Source organism: Xyrauchen texanus, chromosome 37, assembly GCF_025860055.1.
Source record: "Xyrauchen texanus isolate HMW12.3.18 chromosome 37, RBS_HiC_50CHRs, whole genome shotgun sequence".
Lineage (NCBI taxonomy): Eukaryota > Metazoa > Chordata > Actinopteri > Cypriniformes > Catostomidae > Xyrauchen > Xyrauchen texanus.
Window position 1 is genome coordinate 35408956 of NC_068312.1, and position 27928 is coordinate 35436883.

Below are 27928 nucleotides of genomic sequence, written 5' to 3' on the forward strand. Positions count from 1 at the left end.
TAGAATAAGCAGTGCTGAGGCGTGGGTGAGGCCCTCATTTATGGATCTGGCCACTGAATGGCTCCATATACAGGGCCCCTTCGGGAAAGAGCGGCAGGAACAAGCAAAGAGCCCCGTCAGCCCTGCCTCTGCACTGTCCTGCACAGGGCCTCTGCTGAGCTCAGGTGAAATCCTGGTAGCATATTTATCTCTTGTACAGTTAATCCTTTCATTTTGCTGAACACCGATTGATGGTTCACTCCCAAACACTTTTCCCCAATTTTCTTCAGAATAATTGTGAATTGTTCTTCATGTAATTCTTCATGCAAACCATTGGACACAATGAGATAAAGGAACACAATATGAAGTACTGTATTTTTACTAATAAGAACAATGGTTTTGTTGTACAGTTACCTGTTTTTTATTATTTTAATTTAGACCCTATGAGTGGACCCTCTCCATGTAGATTTAAACAGCTGTTATAAAGTTACTGATATTACTGGAGTTCTCATCTCATGTGAGTGCTCATGGTTTTACACATATGTTTACTGAGTGCATCTTTTAGGGGGTTCTTGATACTTTTTTTCTGCACATAATTTAATGTAATATAAAAATGCAATGTAAATATAGGCTCTCATTTCTCGTTGCCAAGTGACACAGCTTGGCCTGTCCAGTATTAGTAACATCATATGATGGTCTTCTTTACACGCGCTGTAGTGACGTCGACGATATGCAGATCAGCTTCTGACTTGGCGGGTAGGTCTCATGATGACGTCACTCCCTTCAGACAGAATGAACCGGTGAAAACCTCGCAGGGTGAGTGGCCTTTAAATATAAAATGATTCATTGACATTGCATTTTAGTAAGTTAAAGGTGTTACGAAATCGAGTCTGGTCAAATATTGTTGTCACAGAGTAACTGACACTCGGTGTGTGATGGAGGTTGTTGTTGTTAGCTTCCTTGCTAGCGGTGGCTAATGTGTCAAAACATTGAGTGTGAAATAAGATGTTTTTATTTGTTATTCTAAATATATATATATATATATATATATATATATATATATATATATATATATATATATATACTTATGAATTATTTTATTTGAATGTGATGGCTACGTTACTGCAGATATGTTCGTAGATTTTAACAGTGTTGGGGAAACAAAATTAGCATGCATTACCTAGTAATTAATTACTGTAATTAAATGACTTTCGTTGAAAATAAATGAAGTGATTACTCTTAATTATTCAGTCATTTAATTACAGTTACTTCTGTATTGTGTTAAATACTGTATATTCTATAGAGCAATTCTATACAAAACTATAGTGAATTTAAAATCGAAATTTAACATCTAATGTTAAAATATATGTTTTCTAATTTAATGGTGCCCCCTTAAAGTCTTTTGCCAGTTCATTAATCATTTATTTGATTTTATATGATTTATTTGAAAGAATTAAATGAACAGTTTCATGTCTATTATATTTCATCTGGTCGAGTTTGATCATGGTTTTAGAAATTAAATAGTAATAAGTAATGGAATTACTTTTCAGAGAGTACAGTACAGTAATCTAATTACATTGTAGAAGATGCAATTAGTAGTAATTAATTGCTTTTTAGAGTAACTTACCCAACACTGCATGACAACAAACTAGATACATTGGATTGGATTGTTAAGTTTTTAATTAAATGTATAGGATATCAGTTTATATATATATATATATATATATATATATATATATATATATATATATATATATATATATACACATCTTTTAAATATCATTAAAATAATGTTTTGTATATTCTGCAGCTCTTGTGTTTCCTGCATCTCTGTGTGTTTGTGGTTGTCATGGCTGCTGTTTGGCAGCAGGTGTTGGCAGTGGACGCAAGGTATGTAGAAAATCATTGTCATCATTAAAATCAGCTATTTTCAGAATAGTCTCTTTGGGTCATATAATACAATACAACTTTATAAATCCAGAAGTGATAGAAGAAAAGTCTATATGATTGAACTGCATATCATAAATAAGAATGTATTAAGTGTAACAATTTACATAAGCAAAAATTTTGTCAGTCAGTCAGCTGGTCATTAATTTGACCGGGTCCTGATCTTTGCAGCTGACTGCACATTATCCCAGTAATCACATTCCTCCTTACCAAACAAATAAATAATTGGCCATGAAAATATTGATTTGAGAAATTGTTTTATTTTGTGAGAAGAAAGAGACTGTGGAGTGATATGTATGAGACATTAAACTAGCATATCTATGTGGGAAATTGCTGGGATTGATGGTCAATATAGCAATTTAGTAACATTGGATTGACCAATCGGAATTATTTTTTCCAGAGAGTGGTGTAATAAAATATTTAGATGAATAACTATGGAAAAATAACATTTACATATCTAAACATTTTACAATTTAGTCTCTTGTTATGTGTTAATCTCTTGCCATGGCTAAGTGCGTCCCTCCTTGATTGCTCTGTTCGGAAGTCCTAATGTGTTTTGCCGATGTAGGGCTTTCCTATATTCACTGCTGTATTTTGTCTCTTTTTCTCTGCCTCTCTCTTTAGGTACAATGCTTACCGCACACCTACATTTCCCCAGTTCCGCACGCAGTACATCCGCCGACGCAGCCAGCTGCTCCGTGAGAATGCCAAGTGTGGCTTTGAGCCGGGGCTGCGCAGGCAGTATCTGCGTCTGCGCAGTCAGTTGCTCGCCCTGCGTTACGGGCCTCTGTCAGAGCAGAGCAGCTTCAGAGCCAGCAGTGTGCGCAGTTCCCGCACCACACTGGATCGTATGGAGGTTAGGTGCACTCAGAAACAGGGCAAAGGGTTTGACAAATACGAATGAGGAGTTCTGGGCTTAAATAGGCCCAACAAAAAAAACGTACACAAAAAATAAACCAGACAGACAGCGAAAACTATAAACGGAACATCTACATGTACACCGATCGGACACAATATTAAAACTGCCTAATATTGTGCTGGTCAGTGTCCCACTTTTTACGACTAAAAATTCTACGGCACACCACTATCCCACATTGACTAACCATCGTCAATATTTTTCCTTTTCAAGAACTTGTCCATGTTTTCTGTCCGTCTTAGTAGCGTAATGTTTGAAATTCGGCTACGGCAAAAAAAAAAAAAAGTCACATACAGTGCTTCCGTCATGATCTATTATTACCCATCATTTACATTTTCATATTTTAATGATAATAAGACATTTAATAGCTTTTATTTTTGTTCACATTTTCATTTTTAATTACGAACTCACAGGACGAGCATATAGCAGATTATGCATGTATTTATTTATGAATAGAACAGATGAACAACAGAGACACAACACAAAGCAGATTAATGCTTTTTTCCCCCCACAGTGACAGCGGAGGCCATTCAAATATGAACAACGCAATATTACAAAAAACAAATATGATTCAAAAATTAACTGAATTGAACTCAGTCGACAAATCAAACCTTCCTCCTTTTCCGCATCGACTTAAACTGGGTGCTGACCTGTGCGTAATCAAACGCATCAAGACTGATGCTGAGGCAATTATCATTCGCTTTTGCATCTTTGCCTCGGACAGACGACTTCTCGTGGTAGTTTTAATTTGGTTCTGGAGACTGAACACAGCGTCAAGCATCTCATTGCCCTCCACATGACAAGAGTTGCAGAAAGCTTCACAGAGGGGCGATTTTACGAGTTTGCCACATAAAAAAGCGGGAGGTGTACACAGTAAACATTGAAAATATGTATTTGGAAGAGAGAAAAATATAGCAGAAAGTAATAAAATGACTATTTTATATTTAGGTCTAAGCGTTTTCTTGGTGAATTTAAATTAGTTCAATAACTGGGGTCTCTCATATTCGTTAACGATAAGGTAATATTTAATTAAAACAAAAATTATGAGACATTCAATGTCTCCTCACAAATCTGGACAGTTTTTAAATATTTCTTGTTGCTAAGTACTCTCAAATACATTATTGGTGAAGCAAAAATGTGTGTGGGAAAAGCACTTTGGTGTAAAGTCACTTCATAGTCTTGTATTCTGCAGCGCTGATGCGAGTCATATGATGACCTTAACGTGTATAAATATCACTCACTTTTGTACATTAATCATTGCTCTTCACAATCACAAAAGTGACCGATTATGGTTAACATTTTTTGAATTTCTCCAAAAGGTGAGGATATATTTTATAATTTTCCACGGCACACCTGACAATCTTTCACGGCACACTAGTGTGCTGCAGCACAGTGGTTGGGAAACACTGTTGTAGGTCCCCCTTGTGCCGCCAAAACAGCACCGGCCCGCATCTAAGAATAACATTCTGAGATGAAATTGTTCTCACCACAATTTTACAGGGCAGTTATCTGAGTTACCGTAGACTTTGTCAGTTCAAACCAGTCTGGCCATACTCTGTTGACCTCTCGTCAACAAGGCGTTTCCGTCCACAGAGCCTCACTGGATGTCAACAGAGAATGGTCTACGGTAACTCAGATAACCACTCTGTACAATTGTGGTGAGAAGAATATAATCTCTGAATGCTATTCTGAGATGTGGGTTGGTGCCGTTTTGGCGGCATGATGGGACCTACACAATATTAAGGAGGTGGTTTTAATGTTGTGGCTGATTGGTGTATATTCCTAGATATAAATAGAAACCAGATCCAGGTCACTGTGTTGTGAGCTGCAGTGCATGTAGATTGTGAGCTCTTTGTGCATGATAAGCTTAATGTCGTTGTTGTAGTACTGAAACTCTAAAATCACCCTTCTAGAAGTTCTCTACCTCCTTCATTGCTCCCTAATATCCTCTCTATGCACCTTTGGTCTTTTTTTTAAACTTTTTTCTCCGTCTTTCCATCAGGACTTTGAGGAGGATCCCAGGGCTCAGGGCGCCAGAGGTCACCGAAGGTCTATGAGCCGAGGTTCTTACCAGCTGCAAGCCCAGATGAACAGGGCAGTGTATGATGAGAGGTAAACTCTACCCAAACTCTGTTTTTTTATCATTTAACATCTAATATCCATCCATCCATCCATCGTCAACCGCTTATCCTGTTAACATCTAATAATGGTGTAAAAATAAATACTGTGTCAAACCACAAAGACCATGCAGCTATCCATAAAATCCTTATTCTAACTACTGGGTCTCTTTGATGTCTTTTGTGCCAGGCCTCCTGGTAGCCTGGTGCCCACCTCGGTGGCAGAAGCCAGCCGCGCCATGGCAGGGGACACCACCCTCAGTGAGAACTACGCTTTTGCCGGCATGCACCACATCTTCGATCAACATGTCGACTCGGCTGGTGAGGGAGCTTAAAATGACACAATCGGATTGTCACGAAACCAAAATTTGTGGTACTACAGCAAAAACAAATATTACATTAAGGACACTCATTTATTTTCAAAGTTATGTATTAAAATATGAACAAATTAAAACAATGGCATGTAGAATTTAAGTACCTTAGAATTAAGTAAAGATTGCTTTCAAAAAGCTCTAAAGTATTTATTTAAAGGAATACTGTAGTTCATCTGGAAATGAAAATTCTCTCATTTTCTCACCCTCATGCCATCCCAGATGACTTTATTTCTTCTGCAGAACACAAACGAAGAATATATCTGCTCTGTAGATCAATAAAATGCAAGGGAATGGTGACTAAAACTTTGAAGCTCCAAAAAGCACATAATGGCAGCATAAAAGTAATCCATACGACTCCAGTGGTTCAATCCATGTCTTCTGAAGTTAACGGTTTATTGGTTTTGGGTGAGAACATACTAAAATATAACTTCTTTTCACAGTAAGTCTTGACATCATCAGTCTGCTTGGCAATTTCAAGCTTGATTACACTTTCTAGCACCATCTGCTTGCATCAAGCGCTAGGAAGAGTAATCGAGGATCATGATCGTGTCTAGAGACTGCAATGGCAAGATGTACAGTGAAAAGAAGTTATATTTTTGTCTGTTCTCACCCAAAGCTGATTAGATTTCATCAGAAGACATGGATTAAAACACTGGAGTCTTATAGATAACTTTCACGCTGCCTTAATGTGCTTTTTGGAGTTTCAAAATTTTGGCACCCATTTACTTGCATTGTGAGGACCTACAGAGTTGAGAAATTCTACTAGAAATATTCTTCTACATTTGTGTTCTGCAGCAGAAAGTCATACACATCTGGTATGGCATGAGGGTGAGTAAGTGAACTATCCCTTTAATTAAACTGTCAGTGATAAAGAACAAATAAAATATTTATGATCAGTGAGTGGTTTTCTTTCAAAATGAACAAAGATATACATTTAACGATTCATAAACATGCAGCCACATCATATGTGAATTTTTCAAATGTCAAATTGCCAAATGTCAATCAGACAGCACTGGGTTACTGAATTGAGTTGGGACTCTGTATTCCGATATTGTAGAAAGACAATTTTTTTTTGAGTATCAGCTTGGTACCAAAGTACCAGTACTTTTGGTATCCCTAGACGCAACTAAAAACTTAACATTCAAAAATATCTAGGTTTGACAAAAATGATGTGTGCAGCTGCTGAAACTGTGTCGGAGTAAGGTTTTTCTACATATTCTTTCAGCAATAACATTTGCAACAATAGCTGTTTAGGTTTTATTTCCTGGGTCTAGACTGTTTTACCTTCTAATTTTAGCCCTTTACTATTTTATCTCCTCAGTTCCACGTTTGCAATTCGCCAATGATGATAAGCACCTCCTTGCCTGCTGTTCATTGGATGGGACATTGTCTGTCATGACACTGTCCCCTCCTCCACCAACTGTAAAGGTGACATTGAAGGGCCACGCCGGGCCTGTGACTGACTTTGCCTGGTCACTCAGCAATGACATCATAGTGTCCACTTCAAAAGATGGCACTCTACGTATCTGGAACACAGAAGATGGGAGATGTATCCGTGAGGTGGTCGACCCAGAGGGCAGTGAGCTGCTGTGCTGCACTTTTCAGCCCATGAACAACAATCTGACTGTGGTGAGCCCACATTGCAGCCATTATTGTTTCATTCTAAATGACATTAGACAGGAAAGACCATTTCTTAGAAACATCTACTCACATCTGTTGTAAAAAATATCACAAGGTTATTTTTTATATTTAAATGGGACAAATTATAAAAATGTATAGTAAAACTGTCTATTTACCTGGTGGAAAAAATATGTTTCCTATCCTGAATCTTATCTATTGCTATTGATAATTTTGCTGTTTAGTATTTATAGCAAACGTTTCTTGTCTTGTCTGTTCACAGGTTGGCAACAGTAAACACCACCTGCAGGTGGTGAACATCTCCACTGGGAAGAAAGTGAAGGGAGGCTCCAGTAAACTCACCGGTCGAGTTCTGTCTCTCTCCTTTGATGCTCCAGGGAAAATCCTGTGGGCTGGTGATGACAGGGGCAGCATTTTCTCTTTCCTCTTTGACATGGCCACAGGTACAGTGATATTTTCTTATATCTGATATACAGGTACTGATATATTTCTTTCATCACATTCCCAGTGGGTCAGAAGTTTACATACACTTTGTTAGTATATGGTTGCATTGCTTTTAAATTGTTTAACTTGGGTCAGATGTTTTGGGTTGCCTTCCACAAGCTTCTCACAATAAGTTGCTGAAATTTTGGCCCATTCCTCCAGACAGAACTGGTGTAACTGAGTCAGGTTTGTAGGCCTCCTTGCCTGGCACACGCTTTTTCAGTTTTGCCCTTAAATTTTCTATCGGATTGAGGTCAGGGCTTTGTGATTGCCACTCCAATACCTTGACTTCATTGTCCTTAAACCATTTTGCCACAACATTGGAGGTATGCTTGGGGTCATTGTCCATTTGGAAGACCCATTTGCGACTGAGCTGTTAACTTCATGGCTGATCTCTTGAGATGTTGCTTCAATATATCTACATAATTTTCATTAATCATGATGCCATTTATTTTGTGAAGTGCACTAGTCCCTCTGGAAGCAAAGCACCCCCACAACATGATGCTGCCACCCCCATACTTCACGGTTGGGATGGTGTTCATTGACTCCAAACATAACGATAGTCATTATGGCCAAAAAGTTCAATTCTTGTTTTGTCAGACCAGAGGAAATTTCTCCAATAAAGTAAGATCTTTGTCCTCATGTGCACTTGCAAACTGTAGTCTGGCTTTTCTATGGTGTTTTTGGAGCATTGGCTTCTTCCTTGCTGAGCAGCCTTTCAGGTTATGTCGATATATTACTCGTTTTACTGTGGATATAGATACTTGTCTACCTGTTCCTCCAGCATCTTCACAAGGTCCTTTGCTGTTGTTCTGGGATTGATTTGCACTTTTCGCACCAAACTACATTAATCTCTAGGAGACAGAATGCATCTCCTTCCTGAGTGGTATGATGGCTGCATGGTCCCATGGTGTTTATACTTGTGTACTATTGTTTGTACTGATGAATGTGGTTCTTTCAGGTATTTGAAAGAGGCACTGAGTTTGAAGGTACACCTCCTATTAGAAGCTATTTGGCTAATTCTCTAAAGGCTTGACATAATTTTCTGGAATTTTCCAAGCTGCTTAAATGCAGTTAACTTTGTGTATGTAAACATCTGACCCATGGAATTGTGATATAGTCAATTAAATGTGAAAAAATCTGTCTGTAAATTTTTTACAAAGTAGATGTCCTAAACACCTTGCCAAAACTATAATTTGCTAATATTAAATATGTGGAGTGGTTAAAAAATGTCAAGAATGGTACTCTATATGAACTGAACAAAATATGGCTTTTCATAAAAATGTCAAAATATCAGATATATTTTTTAAACTTCACACACAGTTTTGAGGGTCTAAAGGGGTCCTCTCTTTTTCATTTTCATTTTATTTTTTGTCACATGACAACAAATTGGCAAGCCACATGTTGGTTACACAAAATGGCTTGGTGATTTGGTGGAGAAGTTTTTTAAAAATATTAAAACAATATATATATATTTATTTATTTATTTTCAAAAGACTATTCTGCACAACTCATGGCAACATTTTCAGCTTTTCATGTGATTTCATGCAGTCTCCATACTGCTACAACACATGACATTTTTTACTTTAACCCCATAAAAAATATTTAAATGACTTAATAAATCCAGACAAAAATAATGAGCTCCACATCATTGCAGCATTAATTTATGAGACCCCCAAATCTCCTAGAATTTAAAGCATCTCTTCCAGAATCTATTGCATTTTCTGATATAGTTCGACTCAGTGCTGTTTTGCTGAAAGGAGTAGGTTACAATAGATGGATGCTCTTGTTCTATAGGAAAACTGACCAAAGCTAAGAGACTGGTAGTGAACGAGGGCAGTTCTATCTCCGGTATTTCAGCACGCTCATGGATCAGTCGAGAGGCACGGGACCCCTCTCTGCTCATCAATGCCTGTGTGAACAAACTTCTGCTGTACAGGTCAGAATGTACTTTCAGTAATCAAGATTCTATATGTATTTACAAGATGAGTGACGAGAGTGTCCCTTTCACGTGACGTTGCTAATTATTATTGATAAATGTGGAACTGGTATTAACAGGGTGGTGGATAATGAAGGTACTCTGCAGCTTAAGAGAAGTTTCCCTATCCAGCATGGATCCCAACCACTACACAGCATCTTCTGTCCTCTGATGTCCTTTAGACAGGGAGCCTGTGTTGGTAAGACCAATCATACTGTTCAAACTTTTGAAGGAGCAGTTTTCTTTTTGTTCTATTACCATCTATTTTGTTCATCCTTTATGTAGTCACTGGCAGTGAGGATGCGTGCGTCTACTTTTTCGATGTTGAGCGCAACACTAAGGCCATCGTTAACAAGCTCCAGGGTCACAGTGGGCCTGTGCTGGACGTTAGCTTCAACTGCGACGAAAGCCTGCTGGCCTCCTCCGATGCCTCTGGGATGGTGATCATCTGGAGACGTGAGCAGAAGTAACCTTGACAACAGCATCTTTCTTGCCGGCAGGCTCAAATCATGTGCAATGCAAGTCCTGAACCCTACTGTAAATGTAAAAAAGATGACTGTTGTTATGTTGTGAGTCTGAGCTAACTCGTTTAGACCATAAAAGAACCACGTGTTCTGTTGTCTTTGTTTTAGGACTGACATTCCTTTGTTGTTGGTTTGGGATGTTATGCTATCAGTGCTTTGCAGTCATGATGTTTAACTTAAATGATAAGAGGAGAGGTTAATATAATATTTTGTTCACTGTGTGCATTTTTTGTCTTTGTAAATACAGTATGTGTGAGAATGAGAGCGCTTGAGGCAATGAAGAATGTGTCACTGATGTTGTGTTGGCAGCTTGCACAATAACACCCCTGTATTTATGCCTTGGTAAAATTCAATAAATTGAATCACACTAGCTCAATAAAGCTACATTTGGTCTCTATATGCTTTCCTTGGAGTAATTCTAAAAATTGTTTTTATGAAGACATCTCACATTGAAGGTGCTTTTTGAGATCGGAAAGTTAGTGAATTGAAAGAAGTTTAGTTAAAAATCCTGTCCTAACACATCTGCCTGAAATTTACATTTAAATTTTTTGAATGGGATAGTTCACCCCAAAATTTAAATCCTCTCATAATTTATAAATTACTTGCCCTCATGCCATCCTAGATGTGTATAACTTTCTTATGCTGAAAACAAAGAAAGTTTTTTTTGGAATATTTCAGCTTTGTAGGTCTATACAATGCAAGTGAATGGGTACCAATATTTTCAAGCTCCAAAAATATGTAAAGACATCATAAAAGTAATCCAAACTACCCCAGTTGTTAAATCCATATCTTCAGAAGTGATACGATAAATGTGGGTGAGAAACAGATCAATATTTAAGTCCTTTTTTTTATCAGTCTCCACTTTCACTTTCACAATCTTCTTTTGTTTGTGCCGATTTGCATTCTTCATGCATATTGCCACCTGCTGGGAAGGAAGGAGAATTTATGATAATAAAAAAAAGTCTCACCCAGTTTCTCACCCAGACCTATCATATCGCTTCTGAAGATATATATATATATATATATATATATATAAAATGACGATATATAGTACCACTGGAGTGTTATGGATTTCTTTTATGCTGCATTAATGTGCTTTTTGGACCTTCAGAATATTGATACCCATTCACTTGCATTGTATACATATACAGAGCTGAAATATTATTCAAAAAAATCTTAGTATCCTCCAGAAGAAAGAAAGTCATACACATCTGAGATGGCATGAGGGTGATTAAATGATGAGAGAATTGTCATTTTCAGGTGTTTTATTAGAATTTGAGCTAAACTGGCTAAATTAATATTTTCCTAGATTAGATTATTTTTGTAGTAAGACATTATAGGAACAAGATTTGGATGTGTAAAGGTATTTATGTAAAAAAAAAAAAAAAAAAAAGAGACATGATTTTATTTTTGGTGCGGGAAGGCTTTTATTTTGAAAATATAACTGCTGCTGTTTTCACTCTGCTTGTAGTGACATGTGGGAGGAACTACTTCCGGTTCTACAGTGGGTAAGCGAACAGAAAAACAAAACATTAAGAATAAAATGCATATGTTTACGGCTGTGAAATAAGAGCCGATAGAAAGAACGATATATTAGAAATTTGATTTCAGAAACTGTGTTTATAACAAATCCCATCTTTGGATCATATATTTAGTAAGAGGTCGGCAGCTAACATGCAAGCAAAGAGGTTACCCACAATATATAACAATTTACAGAATGTGTAAATCTGCTTTCTGTGTTTATTTATTTATTTTTTACCATCATAGACGTTATTATTATAAAGACGTCTTGCAAAGCGTTAAAGTAGTTTGAATTGTCTTGCATTTTAAATTGTAGGACCTGGTAGCTTTTTGAGAGGTGTGGTCCAACTGATAATGCATATTCATGCAAGAGAAGAGACAGTTTATTATTTTAAAGCTTGAAGAGAGTGCAATTACTGTTTCATATTTGTGTATTTATTATTTTCAAAATATTGTGCAACTGATGAATGAATGTACTGCAAATGCTTCAGAACTGGTTTGGTAATGTATTCTGTTATTTAGTTGCCCAAGACCTACAGTTCTCTTATCTATGGTGTAATATTGCTTCCACTTGTGTTATGTTTGGTATATTTTACTGAATGATAACAGAATTGATACACCCATGAATCTGCTCTATTTTAAAGCGTGAAGAGATTGTAGGACAAAGGGAAGAGAACATGCCTTTCTTACATGGATTCAGGAGGATAGTGTATGAGTACCAGCCCCTGGTGGATTCAGTGATGTGTGTCCTGGGAACAGAGGAAGGAGAAAACCCCCAGCACAGGTTAGGATCTCAACCGCATTTAAAAACATATAGGTTTCCTATATGTTATGTTGTCCATAATTTTTTAACCTCTGCATTTCACAGGCAAGATGGTGAAGAAAGCATCTGTAGGGCTCTTGTGGAGCTTCTGGATAAAGAGTCGCAGTCTTCACTCTTCATGGAGGGAATCAGCTACTCCCTGTTTAAAGTGGCTGAACTTGGGTTGGTCAGTGCAGCACAGGTGCTCTTGCATTACGGGGCTGACCTAAACTTTGAAGGTAGATGCTAAAAACAGTATTTGACATTATCATCATCATCATCATCCAAAGCATATAAAACATCATGGAAATCTCACAACTATTTTTTTGCTCATTACAGACCCTGTATCGTACTACAACCCCTTGCACATTGCAGTGTTGAGGAACAAACCAGACATGGTTCAGATGCTGATAGATAAGGGAGCTGGAATTGACAAGAGAGACAGGGTGAGAACAACCTCTTAAACAGTAACATTTAGTGTAATAGTCCAAAAATGAGGCCTTTACTTTTCCCAATACTTTATATATGCTGTTATTCTCTTCAATAGATTCATGAAAGCAGTCCTCTTGACTTGGCCAGCGAGGAGGCAGACAGGCTGCCATGTCTGCGTGTTCTTCTAGACTTGGGTGCTGATGTAAATGCAAAAGATAAGAATGGTATTTTGGTAAAATTATTATTATTTTTCTCTAATAGAAAAAACAAAACAAAATACACACATATATATATATATATATATATATATATATATATATATATATATATATATATATATATATATATATATCTTTAATAGAATAAATTGAGGGTGAGTAAATACTGAGAGAATTTAAATTTTGGGGTGAACTATCCCTAAGGTCCACTACCAGTCTGTACACCACCTACTAGGTCTTTCTTACAGCTATTTTCCACATTTTAGAATAATAGTAAAAAGAGCCATAGATTTAGAATTTGATATAGGTTTTCAGATTCACAAAATTTTCAATTAAATTCTTATTCTGATTAATTTGGGTATATTTCAGTTATGATGTCCATTTTGCTCACATATGAAATAAAATCTCTCGGCTAATGCTTTTAATTATATAGGGATCTTTTTAACATTTAAAATTACAAAAATATTTATTTTACAATTTTTATGTTATCATTAATTTTTCATCATTTTGGTCACATTTTAGCTTTTTAAAAATGTATTTAAAATCTAGAAATTTGTGTGTGTGTGTGTATATATATATATATATATATATACACTCACCTAAAGGATTATTAGGAACACCTGTTCATTTTCTCATTAATGCAATTATCTAATCAACCAATCACATGGCAGTTGCTTCAATGCATTTAGGGGTGTGGTCCTGGTCAAGACAATCTCCTGAACTCCAAACTGAATGTCAGAATGGGAAAGAAAGGTGATTTAAGCAATTTTAAGCGTGGCATGGTTGTTGGTGCCAGACGGGCCGGTCTGAGTATTTCACAATCTGCTCAGTTACTGGGATTTTCACGCACAACCATTTCTAGGGTTTACAAAGAATGGTGTGAAAAGGGAAAAACATCCAGTATGCGGCAGTCCTGTGGGCGAAAATGCCTTGTTGATGCTAGAGGTCAGAGGAGAATGGGCCGACTGATTCAAGCTGATAGAAGAGCAACTTTGCCTGAAATAACCACTCATTACAACCGAGGTATGCAGCAAAGCATTTGTGAAGCCACAACACGCACAACCTTGAGGCGGATGGGCTACAACAGCAGAAGACCCCACCTAGTAGTACCACTCATCTCCACTACAAATAGGAAAAAGAGGCTACAATTTGCAAGAGCTCACCAAAATTGGACAGTTGAAGACTGGAAAAATGTTGCCTGGTCTGATGAGTCTCGATTTCTGTTGAGACATTCAGATGGTAGAGTCAGAATTTGGCGTAAACAGAATGAGAACATGGATCCATCATGCCTTGTTACCACTGTGCAGGCTGGTGGTGGTGGTGGTGTAATGGTGTGGGGGATGTTTTCTTGGCACACTTTAGGCCCCTTAGTGCCAATTGGGCATCGTTTAAATGCCACGGCCTACCTGAGCATTGTTTCTGACCATGTCCATCCCTTTATGGCCACCATGTACCCATCCTCTGATGGCTACTTCCAGCAGGATAATGCACCATGTCACAAAGCTTGAATCATTTCAAATTGGTTTCTTGAACATGACAATGAGTTCACTGTACTAAAATGGCCCCCACAGTCACCAGATCTCAACCCAATAGAGCATCTTTGGGATGTGGTGGAACGGGAGCTTCATGCCCTGGATGTGCATCCCACAAATCTCCATCAACTGCAAGATGCTATCCTGTCAATATGGGCCAACATTTCTAAAGAATGCTTTCAGCACCTTGTTGAATCAATGCCACGTAGAATTAAGGCAGTTCTGAAGGCGAAAGCGGGTCAAACACAGTATTAGTATGGTGTTCCTAATAATCCTTTAGGTGAGTGTATACACACACACACACACACACAATATATAGTTACATGCTTATTGTTCAAATGCATAATTTGTAATATTTACTTTGTTTATATAGATATTTATAGCAAGTGCTTAAACTGTACTGTCTCTTTAAGAATAGTGGCAGTTCATTGAGCATCTCAAAGAGTGATTTATTCTAACTGTAGAGGATTGCGCATGGAGTAAAAGGTCAATCTTGGGATTTGAAGAATAGATAAGATTGTTCAAATGAACCAGAATGAGCTTTTTTGCCAAGTATGCTTACACATACTTATTGTGTGCCGTGTCTTCCTGAAACGAAAGACAAGGAAAGCACAAGGACCAGTTGGTGTTTCACCCACATGTCTAAAAGCCTGTGGCAAAACCAGCTGGACCCCATCTTCTCACAGATGTTCAACACAGCTGCTTCAAATGCTCCACTATCAACGATGTCCCAAATAAACCCAAGATTGCAGGACTTAATGGCCACAGATCCGTCCCTCTGGCATCTGTGTTCATGAAGTCATTTGAGAGACTGGTGTTAGCCCATCTGCTTATCAAGCAAACAGGTCTGTGGATGATGCAGTCAACATGGGATTGCATCATATCCTACAACATCTGAAGATCGCGATTAATTAAAAAAATTATATTTTTCCCAGCTAGAATAGTAGTTATCAAAAGTAGAAAATAAAAGGGAAGTATGGGAATTATGTAGTGAACAAAAATATTAAAGAAATATTCCGGGTTCAATACAAGTGAAGCTCAATTGACAGCATTTTTGACAATGTTGATTACCACAAAAATAAACTCGTCCCTCCTTTTCTAGAAAAATTTAAATAAAATTAAATCTGGATTACAGTGAGGCACTTGCAATGAAAGTGAAACAGTAAACCCTAAAACCAGCATAACATGCTGAGTTAAATAACTTTATAGCTCAAATAATACACAAGTTTCTTCCTTTTAAACCATCCAAAAATCCACAAATGCTGTCGATTGATCTTAACTTGTATTTAACCCAGAATATTCCTTAAACAAATCAGTCAAAGCTATCTTTGAATGTCCCAATAAAGTGTCCTGGGATGCTTTTTAAACAGTATTGAAGGAGTTGCTATTTATGCTGATTGCTTGTTGGCTGCTTTTCATTCTCTATCCAGTATAACAAACTGACTTTACTCTCTAACAGGAAAAACTGCCTTGCTCCATGGTCTGGCCAGCAGTGATGGACTCACAGTCAACAATGCTGACAATATACAGCTGCTTCTAGAAAGAGGTGATTCACTGCACAATGTAAACTGAAGCTTTCTTCATTCTCATTAATGCTGAAGTCATGTGTACAACCTTGATATCTGTCCTGTGCAGGTGCCGATGTCAACGCCACCACACATGATGGCGAGTCCCCCGTCTCCTCGCTAACCTTTCTGGTGAAGGAAGCTCTAGACAGCAGTGCAGAGGATGCAAAAGAGATCGGCCGGTTCTGTACCCGCGTAACTCACCTTCTTATCAGCCACAGCGCCGACCCCAGCTGCTGCTTGAACGCTACTGACGGAGAGGTGTGGGAACCCTCGTTAATCTACACCAGCCTGGAGCATTTTGACATGTTTTTTCCCCTAGCAGCCATTCTACTCCAGCACGGAGCTTCATTCTTTTGCTCTCACCACATAGCCTCCTACTGGACAGGTCAACAACTGATATTCTCACGTCTTGCAGAAGCTCTCCGTGAACCTCTAGATGCTACAGAAGTGGATGAACTCATGGCTAAAGCTGAAGTGCTGTTGGATCTGGCCACGATCTACTCTCCAGTCATGCCTCCCCTCTTCCCTCGGTCTGAGCTGCCCGTGCTGGAACAGGTCTCCGCTGCTCAGCTACTGCTGGAGCTCTACAACAAACTAGAGGACCAAGTTAGCCGGCCACTAGCATTGAAGTGCCTTTGCAGGAGACTATTCCACCGCTGTCTGCAGCCCTGGCCCTATGAGGAGAAGGTGAAAGCCCTGCCCCTGCCAGACAGGCTGAAGGATCTGCTGCTCCCAGAGCTAAGCTGGAGGAACAGACCCGGCTGGGACAGCTTTAAACTCCTCCGTACACTGCACTGAGAGACAAACAGTCATGTGTAAGTGTGGTTGTAAATATCGATCCCTTGATGACTACTACATTCATTAACACCTGGATCAAATAAAACGGATAAAGAATACAATAACTCAGTGCCTGCTTAATCTGATCAACATACAGAACAAACAGATGTGATCTGGCTCTGTGTGTGGTGCACCAGAACTTAACAAAGAGAGAATGCTCGCATGGGACAAATTTAAGGAATATTCTGGGTTCAATACAAGTTGAACTCAATTGACAGCCTTTGCGGCATAATGCTGATTACCACAAAAAATCAGTTAGACTTGTCCCTCCTTTTCTTTATAAAAAGCAAAAATCAAGGTTACAGTGAGGCACATACAATGGAAGTTAATGGGGGCCAATTTTTGGAGGATTTAAAGGCAGAAATGTGAAGCTTATTTTATTTTCACTTGCATTAGTTTTTTCTGTTAAAACTTGTGTAATATTTAAGGTAAGTTTAAATAATTGTTTTAGTGGCTGACTACTAAGTAACAGTGATTATAGGGTTTACGCTGTTATGTTGTCATGGCAACGAAGTTGAAAAATTGGATATAGCTTTACACAGAAAAGGTTAGTCATTTTATCACACAAAAATCATGTCAACACATTGTTTAGATCTTGTAACAATAATTTTGAAACATTATTTTAACGTTTAAGAATTGGCCCCATTCACTTCGACTCTATGTGTCCCAGTTTCAATTTATTTATTTTTTAGAAAAGGGATGAGTTGAAAATATATATTTTTTATGGTAATCAACATAATGCCACAAATGCTGTTGATTGAGCTTAACTTGTGTTGAACACAGATTATTCCTTTAAATAAAAAATGCTCATGGAAACAATGTAACTTGGTGTTCATTGTGCCAAAGTGCCCCTAACTGCAATTTACTTCATCTTGTCAGTTCATTATTTTCTGTTTTGTAGTTCGTAGTTTAAAAATCTTTTTAGGGGTAGTTCGCCCAAAATAGTTCTCTCATCATTTACTCACCCTCAGGCCGTCTCAAACTCATATGACTATTTTTCTTCTACGGAACTCAAAGATGCTTTGAAGGATGTATGATATGTTTTTGCCAATACAATGTAAGTCAGTGGGGTCCAAAACTTTCAAGCTTCTAAAAGGACATAAATGCAGCATAAAGGTAATCCATGCAACTCAAGTGGTTTAATCCATGTCTTCTGAAGCGACATGATCACTTTGGGTGAGAAACAGACCAAAATTTGAGTCCTTATTCACTATAAATCTTGACATCTGCGGTCTCCTCTGCACATTCATGAGAGAAGCTTGTTCACACACTTCCACCTACGAACCAGACACAGTGTCGCCAGGCTCACTGATGTCTACATTTATAGTGAATAAGGATTTAAATGTTGGTGTGTTTCTTTCCCAAAGTGATTGTATCGCTTCAGAAGACATGGATTAAACCACTCGAGTTGTATGGATTATTTATATGCTGCCTTTTGTCTTTTTTTTGGAGCTTAAATTGCATGGACAAAAACACATCATATATCCTTCAAAATATCTTCGCTGTGTTCTACAGAAGCCAAGGTCGTGTGAAAAAACTGTCAATTATGAGAGAATTATTATTTTGTGTTTGTTTAACTGTGCCTTTAATTGTTTACAGTTGAATCTTTAATATCTTGTACAGCACCACTGCCAAATGTGATCTTATTACTTGTGTGCTGTTTAATTTATTTTGATTGTGATTTGTGAGTTGCTGTCTGTAAACAGTCTCCAGTTTTGGCATTATCGGTGAATCGTGTAAAATGATAAATTATGCCTTAACAAGACAGCCAACTTTGTGTTGAGGATATGAAAGAGAAGTTTGCTCCTCTTCTATTGTACAGTGTCTTGAAGTTGTGTGGCCTTGTAAATAATCAAGTATCATTCATATCCTTTCATATGTCTGTTTTACATTTTATGAGACATCTGCTGAATGTCTCATGGACATCTGAGACATACTTATTGACATGTCTTGTTGATGTATTGCAGATGAGCAAACTTGAAAAAAAGACATCTTCCTGATGTAAATATACACATCAAATAGACATGTTGATGTACATGTGCTTTCAAGGAATTGTTACAAAATGTGAGGTATCTACCCACCCAAAATGGAATTAACTACCATTGGTTTCATGCTGGTCACACACAAATATACATTCTGAGATGAAAATAAATAAAATGTTGTTGACTTTTAAGTGCAAATAGTCAATGAATCAGATTGCAGAACAATCCTAGCAGGACAGTGGCTGCAGTGGCCATCAAATCCAGCACTCCCTGGTACTGGTCCAAAGGAAGGGTTCTTCCCAATTTGAACCTTGTCAAGTGTAGGAGAACACAAATTTGGTAAAGAAATTAAAGGGAATAAAAATAAAACAGAATTAGGATTTGTCAGAGACTTTGTGTATCAAAAACATCTAAAACTTTGAGACCATGCTATAAGATCATAAATCACTAGCTACAAGAGGTAGTCAGCAGCAAACAAGACAGTTATCAAACAGCTAACAGAATGGGAAAATCTGTTTCATGTATTTACTTTCTATTGTTTCAATCTTTCGCACAACAATAATTCTGAGAAAATTGGGACAGTATATGGAAAATGCTAATTAACAAAATTCTGATTTGTAAATTAGTGATTCACCCTGTGAAACATACACTCATTTCAAATCAGATGATTGCAAAATTCTCCTAAAAAAAATAGGACAGTTGAGTGTTTACCATTGTGAAATATTTATTCTAATAACACTTAGTTTGTTAGGCTTAGCAAGGCGAATTTCCCCCATTCATCCATAATGCAGGTCTTCAGCTGCGCAATTGTAAAGGGCCTTCGTTGCCATATTATACGCTTATCACACATTCTCGATTGGAAAGAGGTCTGCACTGCAGGCAGGCCAATGTAGCAACCACACTCTCTGCTAACGCAGCCATGCACTTGTTATCTGGGCAGTGTGTGGTTTGGCATTGTCCTGCAGTAAAACCACCATATGTAATATATATCATGACGTGGGCTAACTCGGGAATACTTTGGTAAACCTTTGTCTGTCAAAACCATTTGCCTTTGCATCCACAGATGCATCCTTGTCAGACTGAAAGGAAGCTAGTGATTTACGTGTTAACAGCACCCTCATACATAACATGCCCTACATGATAACTCATCGAGTACCTCTCTGTCATTTCTTGAATTATTAGTTGAGCAAATTGCTAATGCGGTCAATCGGTTAACCAGCTAACCGTCTAAATTCCTACTTCAAGAATTTATAAAATGTTGTGATGTGTCGAATTCATGCACAATTACATGCACCATATTCGCTGCTTTATATGTACCCCCGGATGCTAATGCTAAGGCAGCCACGAAAGAACTCAGAGCAGTTATTAGCAAGCTGCAAACAACACATCAGGATGGAGCTTTTGTCGATGCTGGTGATTTTAATCACACCAATTTGAGAACTGCACCAAATTTCAGCAAACCGTTTCTTGCCCTACAAAAGGAGATAACACCATTGATCATGCTTACGCAAACATTATGGAGGCCTACAAAGCTGCTCCCCTCCCCCATGTTGGTCAATCAGATCACATAACCCTGTTCCTACTCCCCAAATACACCCCATCATCAAACGTATGAAACCCACAGTGAAGACTGTAAAAGTGTGGCTGGAAAGAGCAGACTCCTCACTACAGCATCAGTTCCAGGACACAGACTGGAACACCTTTGCTTCTCGGGCAACACTGGATTTCCACACGGACGTGTGTTGACACAGGAACTACCCATAAATTAATCAAAACATACCCCAATCAAAAGCCTTGGATGAATAAGTCTAACTCCTGCTGAAGGCTCGTGATGTTGCTTTCATGTCTGGCAACCGGGAAGACTACAACTCATCCAGGGCCAATCTGAAGAGGGGGATTAAAATGCCTCACAGACTACAAACCAACCAACAACACCCCCTCAACCAGTTATGCCACCCCGCGAGATGAGCTTTACACATTTATGCTCGCTTCGATTGTGGAAACACAGAACCACCAATCAAAGCTGACCTTCCACATGATGGCCTGCTGCTCACATTGTCCACCAGTGATGTGTGCTCAACACTAAGCAGAGTGAATGCACATAAATCTGCTGGCCCTGATGGATTCCAGGCCGTGTGCTCAAGGCCTGTGCTATGCAGTTATCTGAGGTCTTCATCAACATTTTCAACTTGTTCTTGGCCCAGGCAGTTGTCCCCACCTGCTTCAAGACAGCCACTATTGTACCAGTACCAAAACATGCTGCTGCAATGGCCCTCGATAACTTTCGCCCAGTAGCTCTTACTCCCATCTTTGCCAATTGTTTTGAGAGGCTGGTTCTCACCCACATGATGCCATATATACTCTAATGGCCACCATCCATTCACACATTACGATTTAGTTTAGTTTTCGTTACTTTTCACAGTTTGTCTGTAAGTTTTCATGTTTTGTTTTGTTTCAGTTTAGTTTGTTTTTATTTTAGTTTAAGAATTTTTTTTTATGGCTGCCAAAGCTGAGCATTTATTGGTGTCATTTAAAAAGTCTAACATTATGTTTATTTGGGCAGTCTTGTGCCAACTCTATCTAGTGGTATTTTCATGTTTAATGTGGATTGTAAATGTTATAATATAGGACAAATATGGGAAAGATGAAAAAAGACATTTAAGCTTGATCCATATTGTATCCATATGTATTTCATTAAATTATTATAAATCATTACTAAACTAATCTTCGGGGAGTAAACAATTAAAGGGATAGTTTACCAAGTTCTCTAATCATTTACTCAACTTCATGCCATCCCAGATGTATATGACTAACTTTATTCTGCTGAACACAAATTAAGATTTTTAGAAGAATATCTCAGCTCTGTAGGTCCTCACAATGCAAATCAATAGGGGACAAACCTTTGAAGCTCCAAAAAGCACATAAAGGCAGCATAATAATTTATGCATATGACTGTTGTTTAAATCCATGTCTTTAGAAGTGATATGATAGGTGTGAGTGAGAAACAGATCAATATTTAACTTTTTACTGTTAATCTTGACATCAGCAGTCTCTTTGGCAATCATGATTTCAAGCTCCATTATATTTCCCAGCGCCATCTAGCACTCTGCGAAATGTACAATTAAGTGTAATCAATCTTGAAATCATGATCGTTCCTGTAGACTGTAATTGGAAGATGTTCTGTGAAAAGGGAGTTATATTTTGGTCTCACCCAAAACATATAAGATCACTTCAGAAGACATGGAATAAGCATCTTATGGATGAGTTTCATACTGTCTTTATGTGCTTTTTAGAGCTTCAAAGTTTCAGACCCCACTCGCTTGCATTGCTTGGACCAACAGAGCTGAAATATTCTTCCCAAAATATTTGTGTCCAGCTGAAGAAAGAAAGTCAAACACATCTGGGATGGCATAAGGTTGAGTAAATGATAAGAGCGCTTTAATTTTAGGGTCACCTATCCCTTAAAATCAAGGATTTTACTTTGGGATGTGTGGCAGAACTCATTTCATAACCACTGGTGGGAAAAGCAATGGTAAACTAAATGGCAGAAAGTTGAGGAAAATCTAGTTAAGCTTATAAACAAATAAAAGTTCACTTAATGTTATGATATGGAAGTGTAGAAGAAATTATAAAAATGTATTTACTATTGAGTGGTGGTGTAGTGGTCTAAGCACATAACTGGTAATCTGGTAATCAGAAGGACACTGGTTCAAACCCCACAGCCACCACCATTGTGACCTTGAGGAAGGCACTTAACTCCAGGTTGCTCCGGGGGGATTGGCCCTGTAATAAGTGCACTGTAAGTCGCTTTGGATAATAGCGTCTGCCAAATGCATAAATGTAAATTAAAATATATATATATATTCTAGAGAATAATTTTTCCACTGTCCCACTTTACCAATAGGCCCTGCTGCTTCAACACATCTGGAATTTGGTCAAAAGAAGATCTTCAAAGGTTCAACTCCCCAGTATTGAATATTTGGTAATTTTGTTTTGTCTAAGGTAGAAGACATCCTAAGCTTTCTTGAAAGGTATAATGTTAGGTTATGTGTCATTTGGATCATAATTCAAAGTGTCAAGAAAATAAAAATTTCCAAAATTGTCCCACTTTGCCTATATTCAGCATATTATGTCAAAAACTAAAATGTATTCGAGATCATTTTTTATTTTAGTTTGTTTTGGAGTTATGAAAAAGTACTTTAGTTTCAGTTTATTCCAATAATTTCAGTTTTTATTTTAGTTAAAATATATATGTATATATATATATACATTATGACTGACCTAGGCTATAGTTCCAAATTCTTGAAACACTCTGAAATACTTTTAAAGGTAGTGAAGGGATGAGAATGTTGCTTATTTAACAATACATTCAATCACCACTAGAGAGAAGCATTTACTTCTGTTCTGTCCACTATTTGTTAGATTTGCTATGGTTGGTTTACAATGACAGGGTTCATTATAAAAACACATAGCTCTACATATGTTCCAATTCCATTTTAAGATGCCAAAAAGGAAAAATAGGCTCTGAATTATTTAGCTTTTGACCTCTGCATGTCAGCTGAGACAGAACTTACAGATAACAGAGTGCTCTGATTCAAAAAGCTAAAGACAACTGCTAAATAGAAAAAAAAGATTGTGCTGATTACAAAACATTTTTAACAGCTACCATTTTAGACATGTACAAAAAAAAGCAATGCATGATCAATACTGTTTTTTCCTTCACAAGCAGCTCATAATCTCTGTCCTCACAGACCTTTCCCTCTCTTTCCTCCTTAACTCGCATCACTTTGCCAATCCATTTAATTTATTTCCCCTCCACCACTCCCAAGAGCCCATCCCAGCCTGGACAGGAATGTAATCGATTTGTGCTGTCAGAAAAAAACCCCTTCGTCAGTCTTGCCCGCTGCTATAAAAAGCCCTGCCTGTGCTGCTACATCCTCGCAGAACTCCCTCCACAGCAGCATTAGCACTGCGGAATCCTTCTCTGCTCTCTTCTCTCCTCATTGACCATGAGCTCCATCAATTACAACCCCTATTTCCCATCTGTGCAGCGCAGACGGATGACAGTGCGCAGCGGGACAAGTTTCGGGGGAGGAAGCAGTCGGTCCCGTCCCGTCTACATGACTTATGCATCCCCATCCCGCTCCTCGGCACTCTACTCTACTGCAGCTCTGCAGCGTTCTGCTGCATCAGCAGATCTGGAATTGAGCCAGGCATCTCAGCTGAGCTCAGAGTTCAAAACTGTGCGGACTCAGGAGAGGGCCCAGCTTCAGGACCTCAACGACCGCTTTGTGGGCTTCATTGAGCGTGTGCACGGTCTCGAGCTCCAGAACCGGGCCCTGGAGGCCGAGCTGCTCCTATTGCGTCAAAGGCACTGTGAGCCCAAGAATCTGAAGACGCTATATGAGCAGGAGGTGAGGGAACTTCGCGCAGCGGTTGATCAGGCACGTTGGGAGCGCCAAGCAGCTCAAGACAGGCGGGACAACCTGGAAGATGCGCTCAAGGCTTTGCAGGGTCGCTATGAAGAAGAAGTTCTGGCCCATAAGGAGGCAGAAGGCCGGCTGGTGGATGCCAGAAAGGGGGTGAACGAGGCAGTGCTAGCCCGTTCTGAGCTTGAGAAGAGGGCCGAAACTCTTCTGGATGAGCTAGCTTTCTTGAAGAAGCTCCATGAAGGTGAGATTGCCGAGCTGCAAGCTCAGGTGCAGTACAGCGCCCAGATGTCAGTGGAGATGGAGGTGGCCAAACCGGATCTCTCTTTGGCTCTCAGAGACATCCGAACCCAGTATGAACGCCTGGCCCACCAGAACATCCAGGCAGCCGAAGAGTGGTTCTGTGAGAAAGTCAACACTGTGGCAGAAGACACAGCCAAACATGCAGAGAAAATACGCACCACTAAAGATGAAGCTGGAGAGTATCGTCGCCTACTGAAAGCCAGAGACCTGGAGATCGAAGCATGCCAGGGCCAGAATCAAGCTCTGGAGAGACAGCTGCAAGAGGTGGAAGAAAAACAGAGTACAGAGATAACCACCCTACAGGTAAAATATTTAACTGCATGTCCTCAATAAAAGCTACATGCAGTATTGCACTCATACTGTACAGTTCTCTTTTAATACCGTTCTGTTTTGGCAGGATACCATTGGAGACCTGGAGAATGAGCTAAGGACCATGAAGAATGAAATGGCTCATTACCTTAAAGAATACCAAGACCTCCTCAATGTGAAAATGGCTTTGGATATTGAAATAGCTGCTTACAGGTTTGTGGATGGATGTCTGACTTTGTCCATTTGCAAAAGCTTGCATATATTTGTACACCAAGGTTATTAATGGAAACAAAAACTTAACCAGTAAAGATTAATAAAGTGAAAAATAGCAGTGCACAAATATTTTCTGAAAAAAGTATGAGTAAAAATAAATAAATGTGCAAAACTCATTTTAGAAAGTCTCATCTCCTAAACATGACAGTAGACTATGGGTGTATTCTTGCAAATGCTACCACCCAATTAGAATTAAGCTGATGTCTGATTAAAATGTAACACAAGGAATTTTCTGACAAATTTGTATGTGTGTCGTCATAGACAGATGAAACAATTTATTGAAGAAAACATAAACTAATCCTAAAATTAAATAAAAGCAGAATTTAAAGTGTCTTCTTGCATAGATACAAAAAAAATAAAAAATATTTAAGGACAATTGAAGTTGTCTTTAGTGTGTAATTCCTGTGACACTAGCATCACCAAACAGAAATCCAAAATTTACTTCAACAGGTTCCAGAAAACTCCCCTCGTCTTCTAATGGTCGAGCCGATGTTGCTGTGTCCGGCAGTACAGGCCACTCAAAATAGCAAAGGAATGTTATGATAGTACCATTGAGCCACAGTTTTAACTTTTTGGTGAAATCAACCTACAGATATCTTACTTATATCTGACTTTATATAATAAGATGGGATACGAGAAAGAATTAAATAAGTTTTAACTAAAACTAAACTGAAATTGAATATCAAATTACAAAATATCAACAAATTCTAATAATCTTGATCTATGCCTGTTGTCATTTCTCCCCAACAGGAAGCTTCTAGAAGGAGAAGAAACCCGCTTTAACGTAGGGGGTATTGGTGGCATGTCAAGTGTGTTTTCTCCCTCCATCACCGCCTCTCCTTCTTTCGGCCGGCCCATGTTCTCTGTGCAAGCCAGCCTTACCTCTCGTGCCCCCTATCTTCTGGGGACCAGACTGATGAGCTACTCTGCCATGACAGATGAGATTGTCGAAGCCAGCCAGGCACAAGAGGCAGGAGTGAGTCCAGAGAATGAAGAGGAGGAAGAGGGCGAGAAGGAGGAGGAAGAGGGCGAGAAGGAGGAGGAAGAGGGGGAGAAGGAGGAAGAGGAAGAAGAAAAAGGTGAATAGGAAAAAGAGGAGGGTGCACATCATTTATTTGAGGCTCGCTACAAATAGAGTAATTTTGCAAATCTGTCCAATATTTTAATTTTAAAGCATCTGACATACTGCAAAAGGATGACGAGACATCCCAATAAAATCTTTAGACTGTTGTGAATTAAACCAAAAATTTTCTCACCCTCATGCCATCCCTGATGTGTAAGACTTTCTTTTGCAGAACACAAACAAAATATTTCAGCTCTGTAGGTCCATTAAATGCAAGTGAATGTTGACCAAAACTTTGAAGCTACAAAAAGCACATAATGGCAGTGTAAAAGTAATCCATAAGACGCCAGTGGTTAAATCTGTGTCTTTAGAAGCTATATGATGGGTGTGGGTGAGAAACAGAACAATATTTAATGCTTTAAGTCATCCATACACATCTGAGACAATTAATAAATAATGACAGAATGTTTTGGTGAACTACTCCTTAACCACCAAGCTCTGATATTTCTCAATTTTGTTTTTTATCATTGTCATCTGGTCACCCTCTACTGCAAAAATAACAAATGACTCTTTTTCATGTGAAGGAGATGAAGAGGGAGGAGAGAAGGAAGGAGAACAGGAAGAGGAAGAAGCAAAAGAGGAGGATGGAGATGAAGAGGGTGACAAAAAAGAAGGAGAAGAAGACGGGGTGGAAGAGGCAGAGAAGGATGACAATGAAACAGGAAAAGAGGAAGAGAAAAAGAAAGGAGGAGAAGAAAAAGAGAGCAAAGCCGAGAAAAGCAAGCCAAAAGAAAAGTAATCAGACACAACCAAAATCCCTGGTGCTAGCAAGAGGTGATCAAACCTCATACACACAGTACATCTCAAAAATGCAGACATCACAGCAAGTCCTTTAATGCTGAAACCCAAATATATGCATGAACACATGCCTTATATATGTGCTTGGCAGGAAGCTGTTATTGCAGGTCCCTTATGTTGGCTTGATTGTTCTTGTTTTTGTTAAGATGCTACAGAAAATATGTAATTATTTTCGCATTTTGTGTCATTTTGAAACTATGAACTGCCTTTGACTACCCAAGTGTGCTTAGTAATCAAAATGCCTTAGACCAGACCCTCAAAGACAGGCTTGTTGTCTACCAATAAAAACTTGACAACACTCCTTATCTTGGTGCGATACTTAATGTGTTGTGTTCTTTTCTGGCAATGTTTAGAATGGAATATTGTCTACTGAACGAACACTGTATGCTGCCAACTTAAAAAAAAAAACAGTATGTGAAACTGTTGCTAGCTGCAACGTTGACTATGATCGGAATAGCCGACTAACATATTGAGCTTACTCTTTCTGAATGGAATGAATACTAAGAACAATATGCACATCTTTATGTGCTGTAGGCTATGCAAACAGAGCACACTGCTTCAGATGCTGTATCCTGACTCGACTTTGCATTTTAAGTGTGAGGAATGAATTAGAGGATCAACCCAATTTTCAACAAATTTAAATTTTACACTAAATTAAATAATAATGCAAAATAACACTTTTTTTTTAATTCCCAAAATGATAACTGGACACGACTAGCATTAAACATGAGGTCATATGACAACAATGTGGCATACTACTATTTGAAACATTAGTTTTATTTTTTTTAATTGTTATGGCAGTGAATATTGCTCATTAAAAATTATTATTTTTTTTTTTTAAAAAG

The 27928-nt window shown here is 38.4% G+C and overlaps 3 protein-coding genes across 5 annotated transcripts; all 3 read left to right on the plus strand.

The window, feature by feature from the left end:
* LOC127630443 (WD repeat-containing protein 13-like) lies at positions 1-10345 on the plus strand. Of its 2 annotated transcripts, none has more exons than XM_052107963.1 (10): positions 1-164; positions 697-795; positions 1790-1869; positions 4845-4954; positions 5150-5280; positions 6655-6962; positions 7234-7414; positions 9252-9393; positions 9513-9631; positions 9718-10345. In XM_052107963.1, exons 1-10 carry the CDS (start codon positions 41-43, stop codon positions 9900-9902), a joined length of 1479 nt encoding a protein of 492 aa, XP_051963923.1. In that variant the 5' UTR covers positions 1-40; the 3' UTR covers positions 9903-10345. The 2 variants fall into 2 exon arrangements, with proteins under 2 accessions (XP_051963923.1, XP_051963924.1); XM_052107964.1 differs by lacking the exon at positions 1-164 and adding an exon at positions 2551-2782 and having other exon boundaries at positions 721-795.
* A 1075-nt stretch (positions 10346-11420) lies between these two features.
* On the plus strand, positions 11421-19228 carry asb6 (ankyrin repeat and SOCS box containing 6). Of its 2 annotated transcripts, none has more exons than XM_052108696.1 (7): positions 11421-11464; positions 12122-12261; positions 12346-12518; positions 12619-12725; positions 12827-12935; positions 15921-16007; positions 16097-19228. In XM_052108696.1, exons 1-7 carry the CDS (start codon positions 11432-11434, stop codon positions 16825-16827), a joined length of 1380 nt encoding a protein of 459 aa, XP_051964656.1. In that variant the 5' UTR covers positions 11421-11431; the 3' UTR covers positions 16828-19228. The 2 variants fall into 2 exon arrangements, with proteins under 2 accessions (XP_051964656.1, XP_051964657.1); XM_052108697.1 differs by lacking the exon at positions 11421-11464 and adding an exon at positions 11482-11644.
* Positions 19229-23817: 4589 nt separating this feature from the next.
* On the plus strand, positions 23818-27343 carry LOC127631050 (neurofilament light polypeptide-like). Its single transcript, XM_052109007.1, has 4 exons — positions 23818-24883; positions 24978-25102; positions 25913-26241; positions 26810-27343. Exons 1-4 carry the CDS (start codon positions 23858-23860, stop codon positions 27022-27024), a joined length of 1695 nt encoding a protein of 564 aa, XP_051964967.1. The 5' UTR covers positions 23818-23857; the 3' UTR covers positions 27025-27343.
* Positions 27344-27928: the final 585 nt, after the last annotated feature.

Coding starts and splice junctions, on each gene's coding strand:
- LOC127630443 (XM_052107963.1), top strand. CDS start 41: ATGGATCTGGCCACTGAATGGCTCCATATACAGGGCCCCTTCGGGAAA. Junction 796..1,789: donor ACCGGTGAAAACCTCGCAGG/GTGAGTGGCCTT, acceptor TATATTCTGCAG/CTCTTGTGTTTCCTGCATCT. Junction 1,870..4,844: donor GTGTTGGCAGTGGACGCAAG/GTATGTAGAAAA, acceptor TCTTTCCATCAG/GACTTTGAGGAGGATCCCAG.
- asb6 (XM_052108696.1), top strand. CDS start 11,432: ATGTGGGAGGAACTACTTCCGGTTCTACAGTGG. Junction 12,519..12,618: donor GGCTGACCTAAACTTTGAAG/GTAGATGCTAAA, acceptor TGCTCATTACAG/ACCCTGTATCGTACTACAAC. Junction 12,726..12,826: donor GAATTGACAAGAGAGACAGG/GTGAGAACAACC, acceptor TCTCTTCAATAG/ATTCATGAAAGCAGTCCTCT.
- LOC127631050 (XM_052109007.1), top strand. CDS start 23,858: ATGAGCTCCATCAATTACAACCCCTATTTCCCATCTGTGCAGCGCAGA. Junction 25,103..25,912: donor ATTGAAATAGCTGCTTACAG/GTTTGTGGATGG, acceptor TCTCCCCAACAG/GAAGCTTCTAGAAGGAGAAG. Junction 26,242..26,809: donor GGAAGAGGAAGAAGAAAAAG/GTGAATAGGAAA, acceptor TTTCATGTGAAG/GAGATGAAGAGGGAGGAGAG.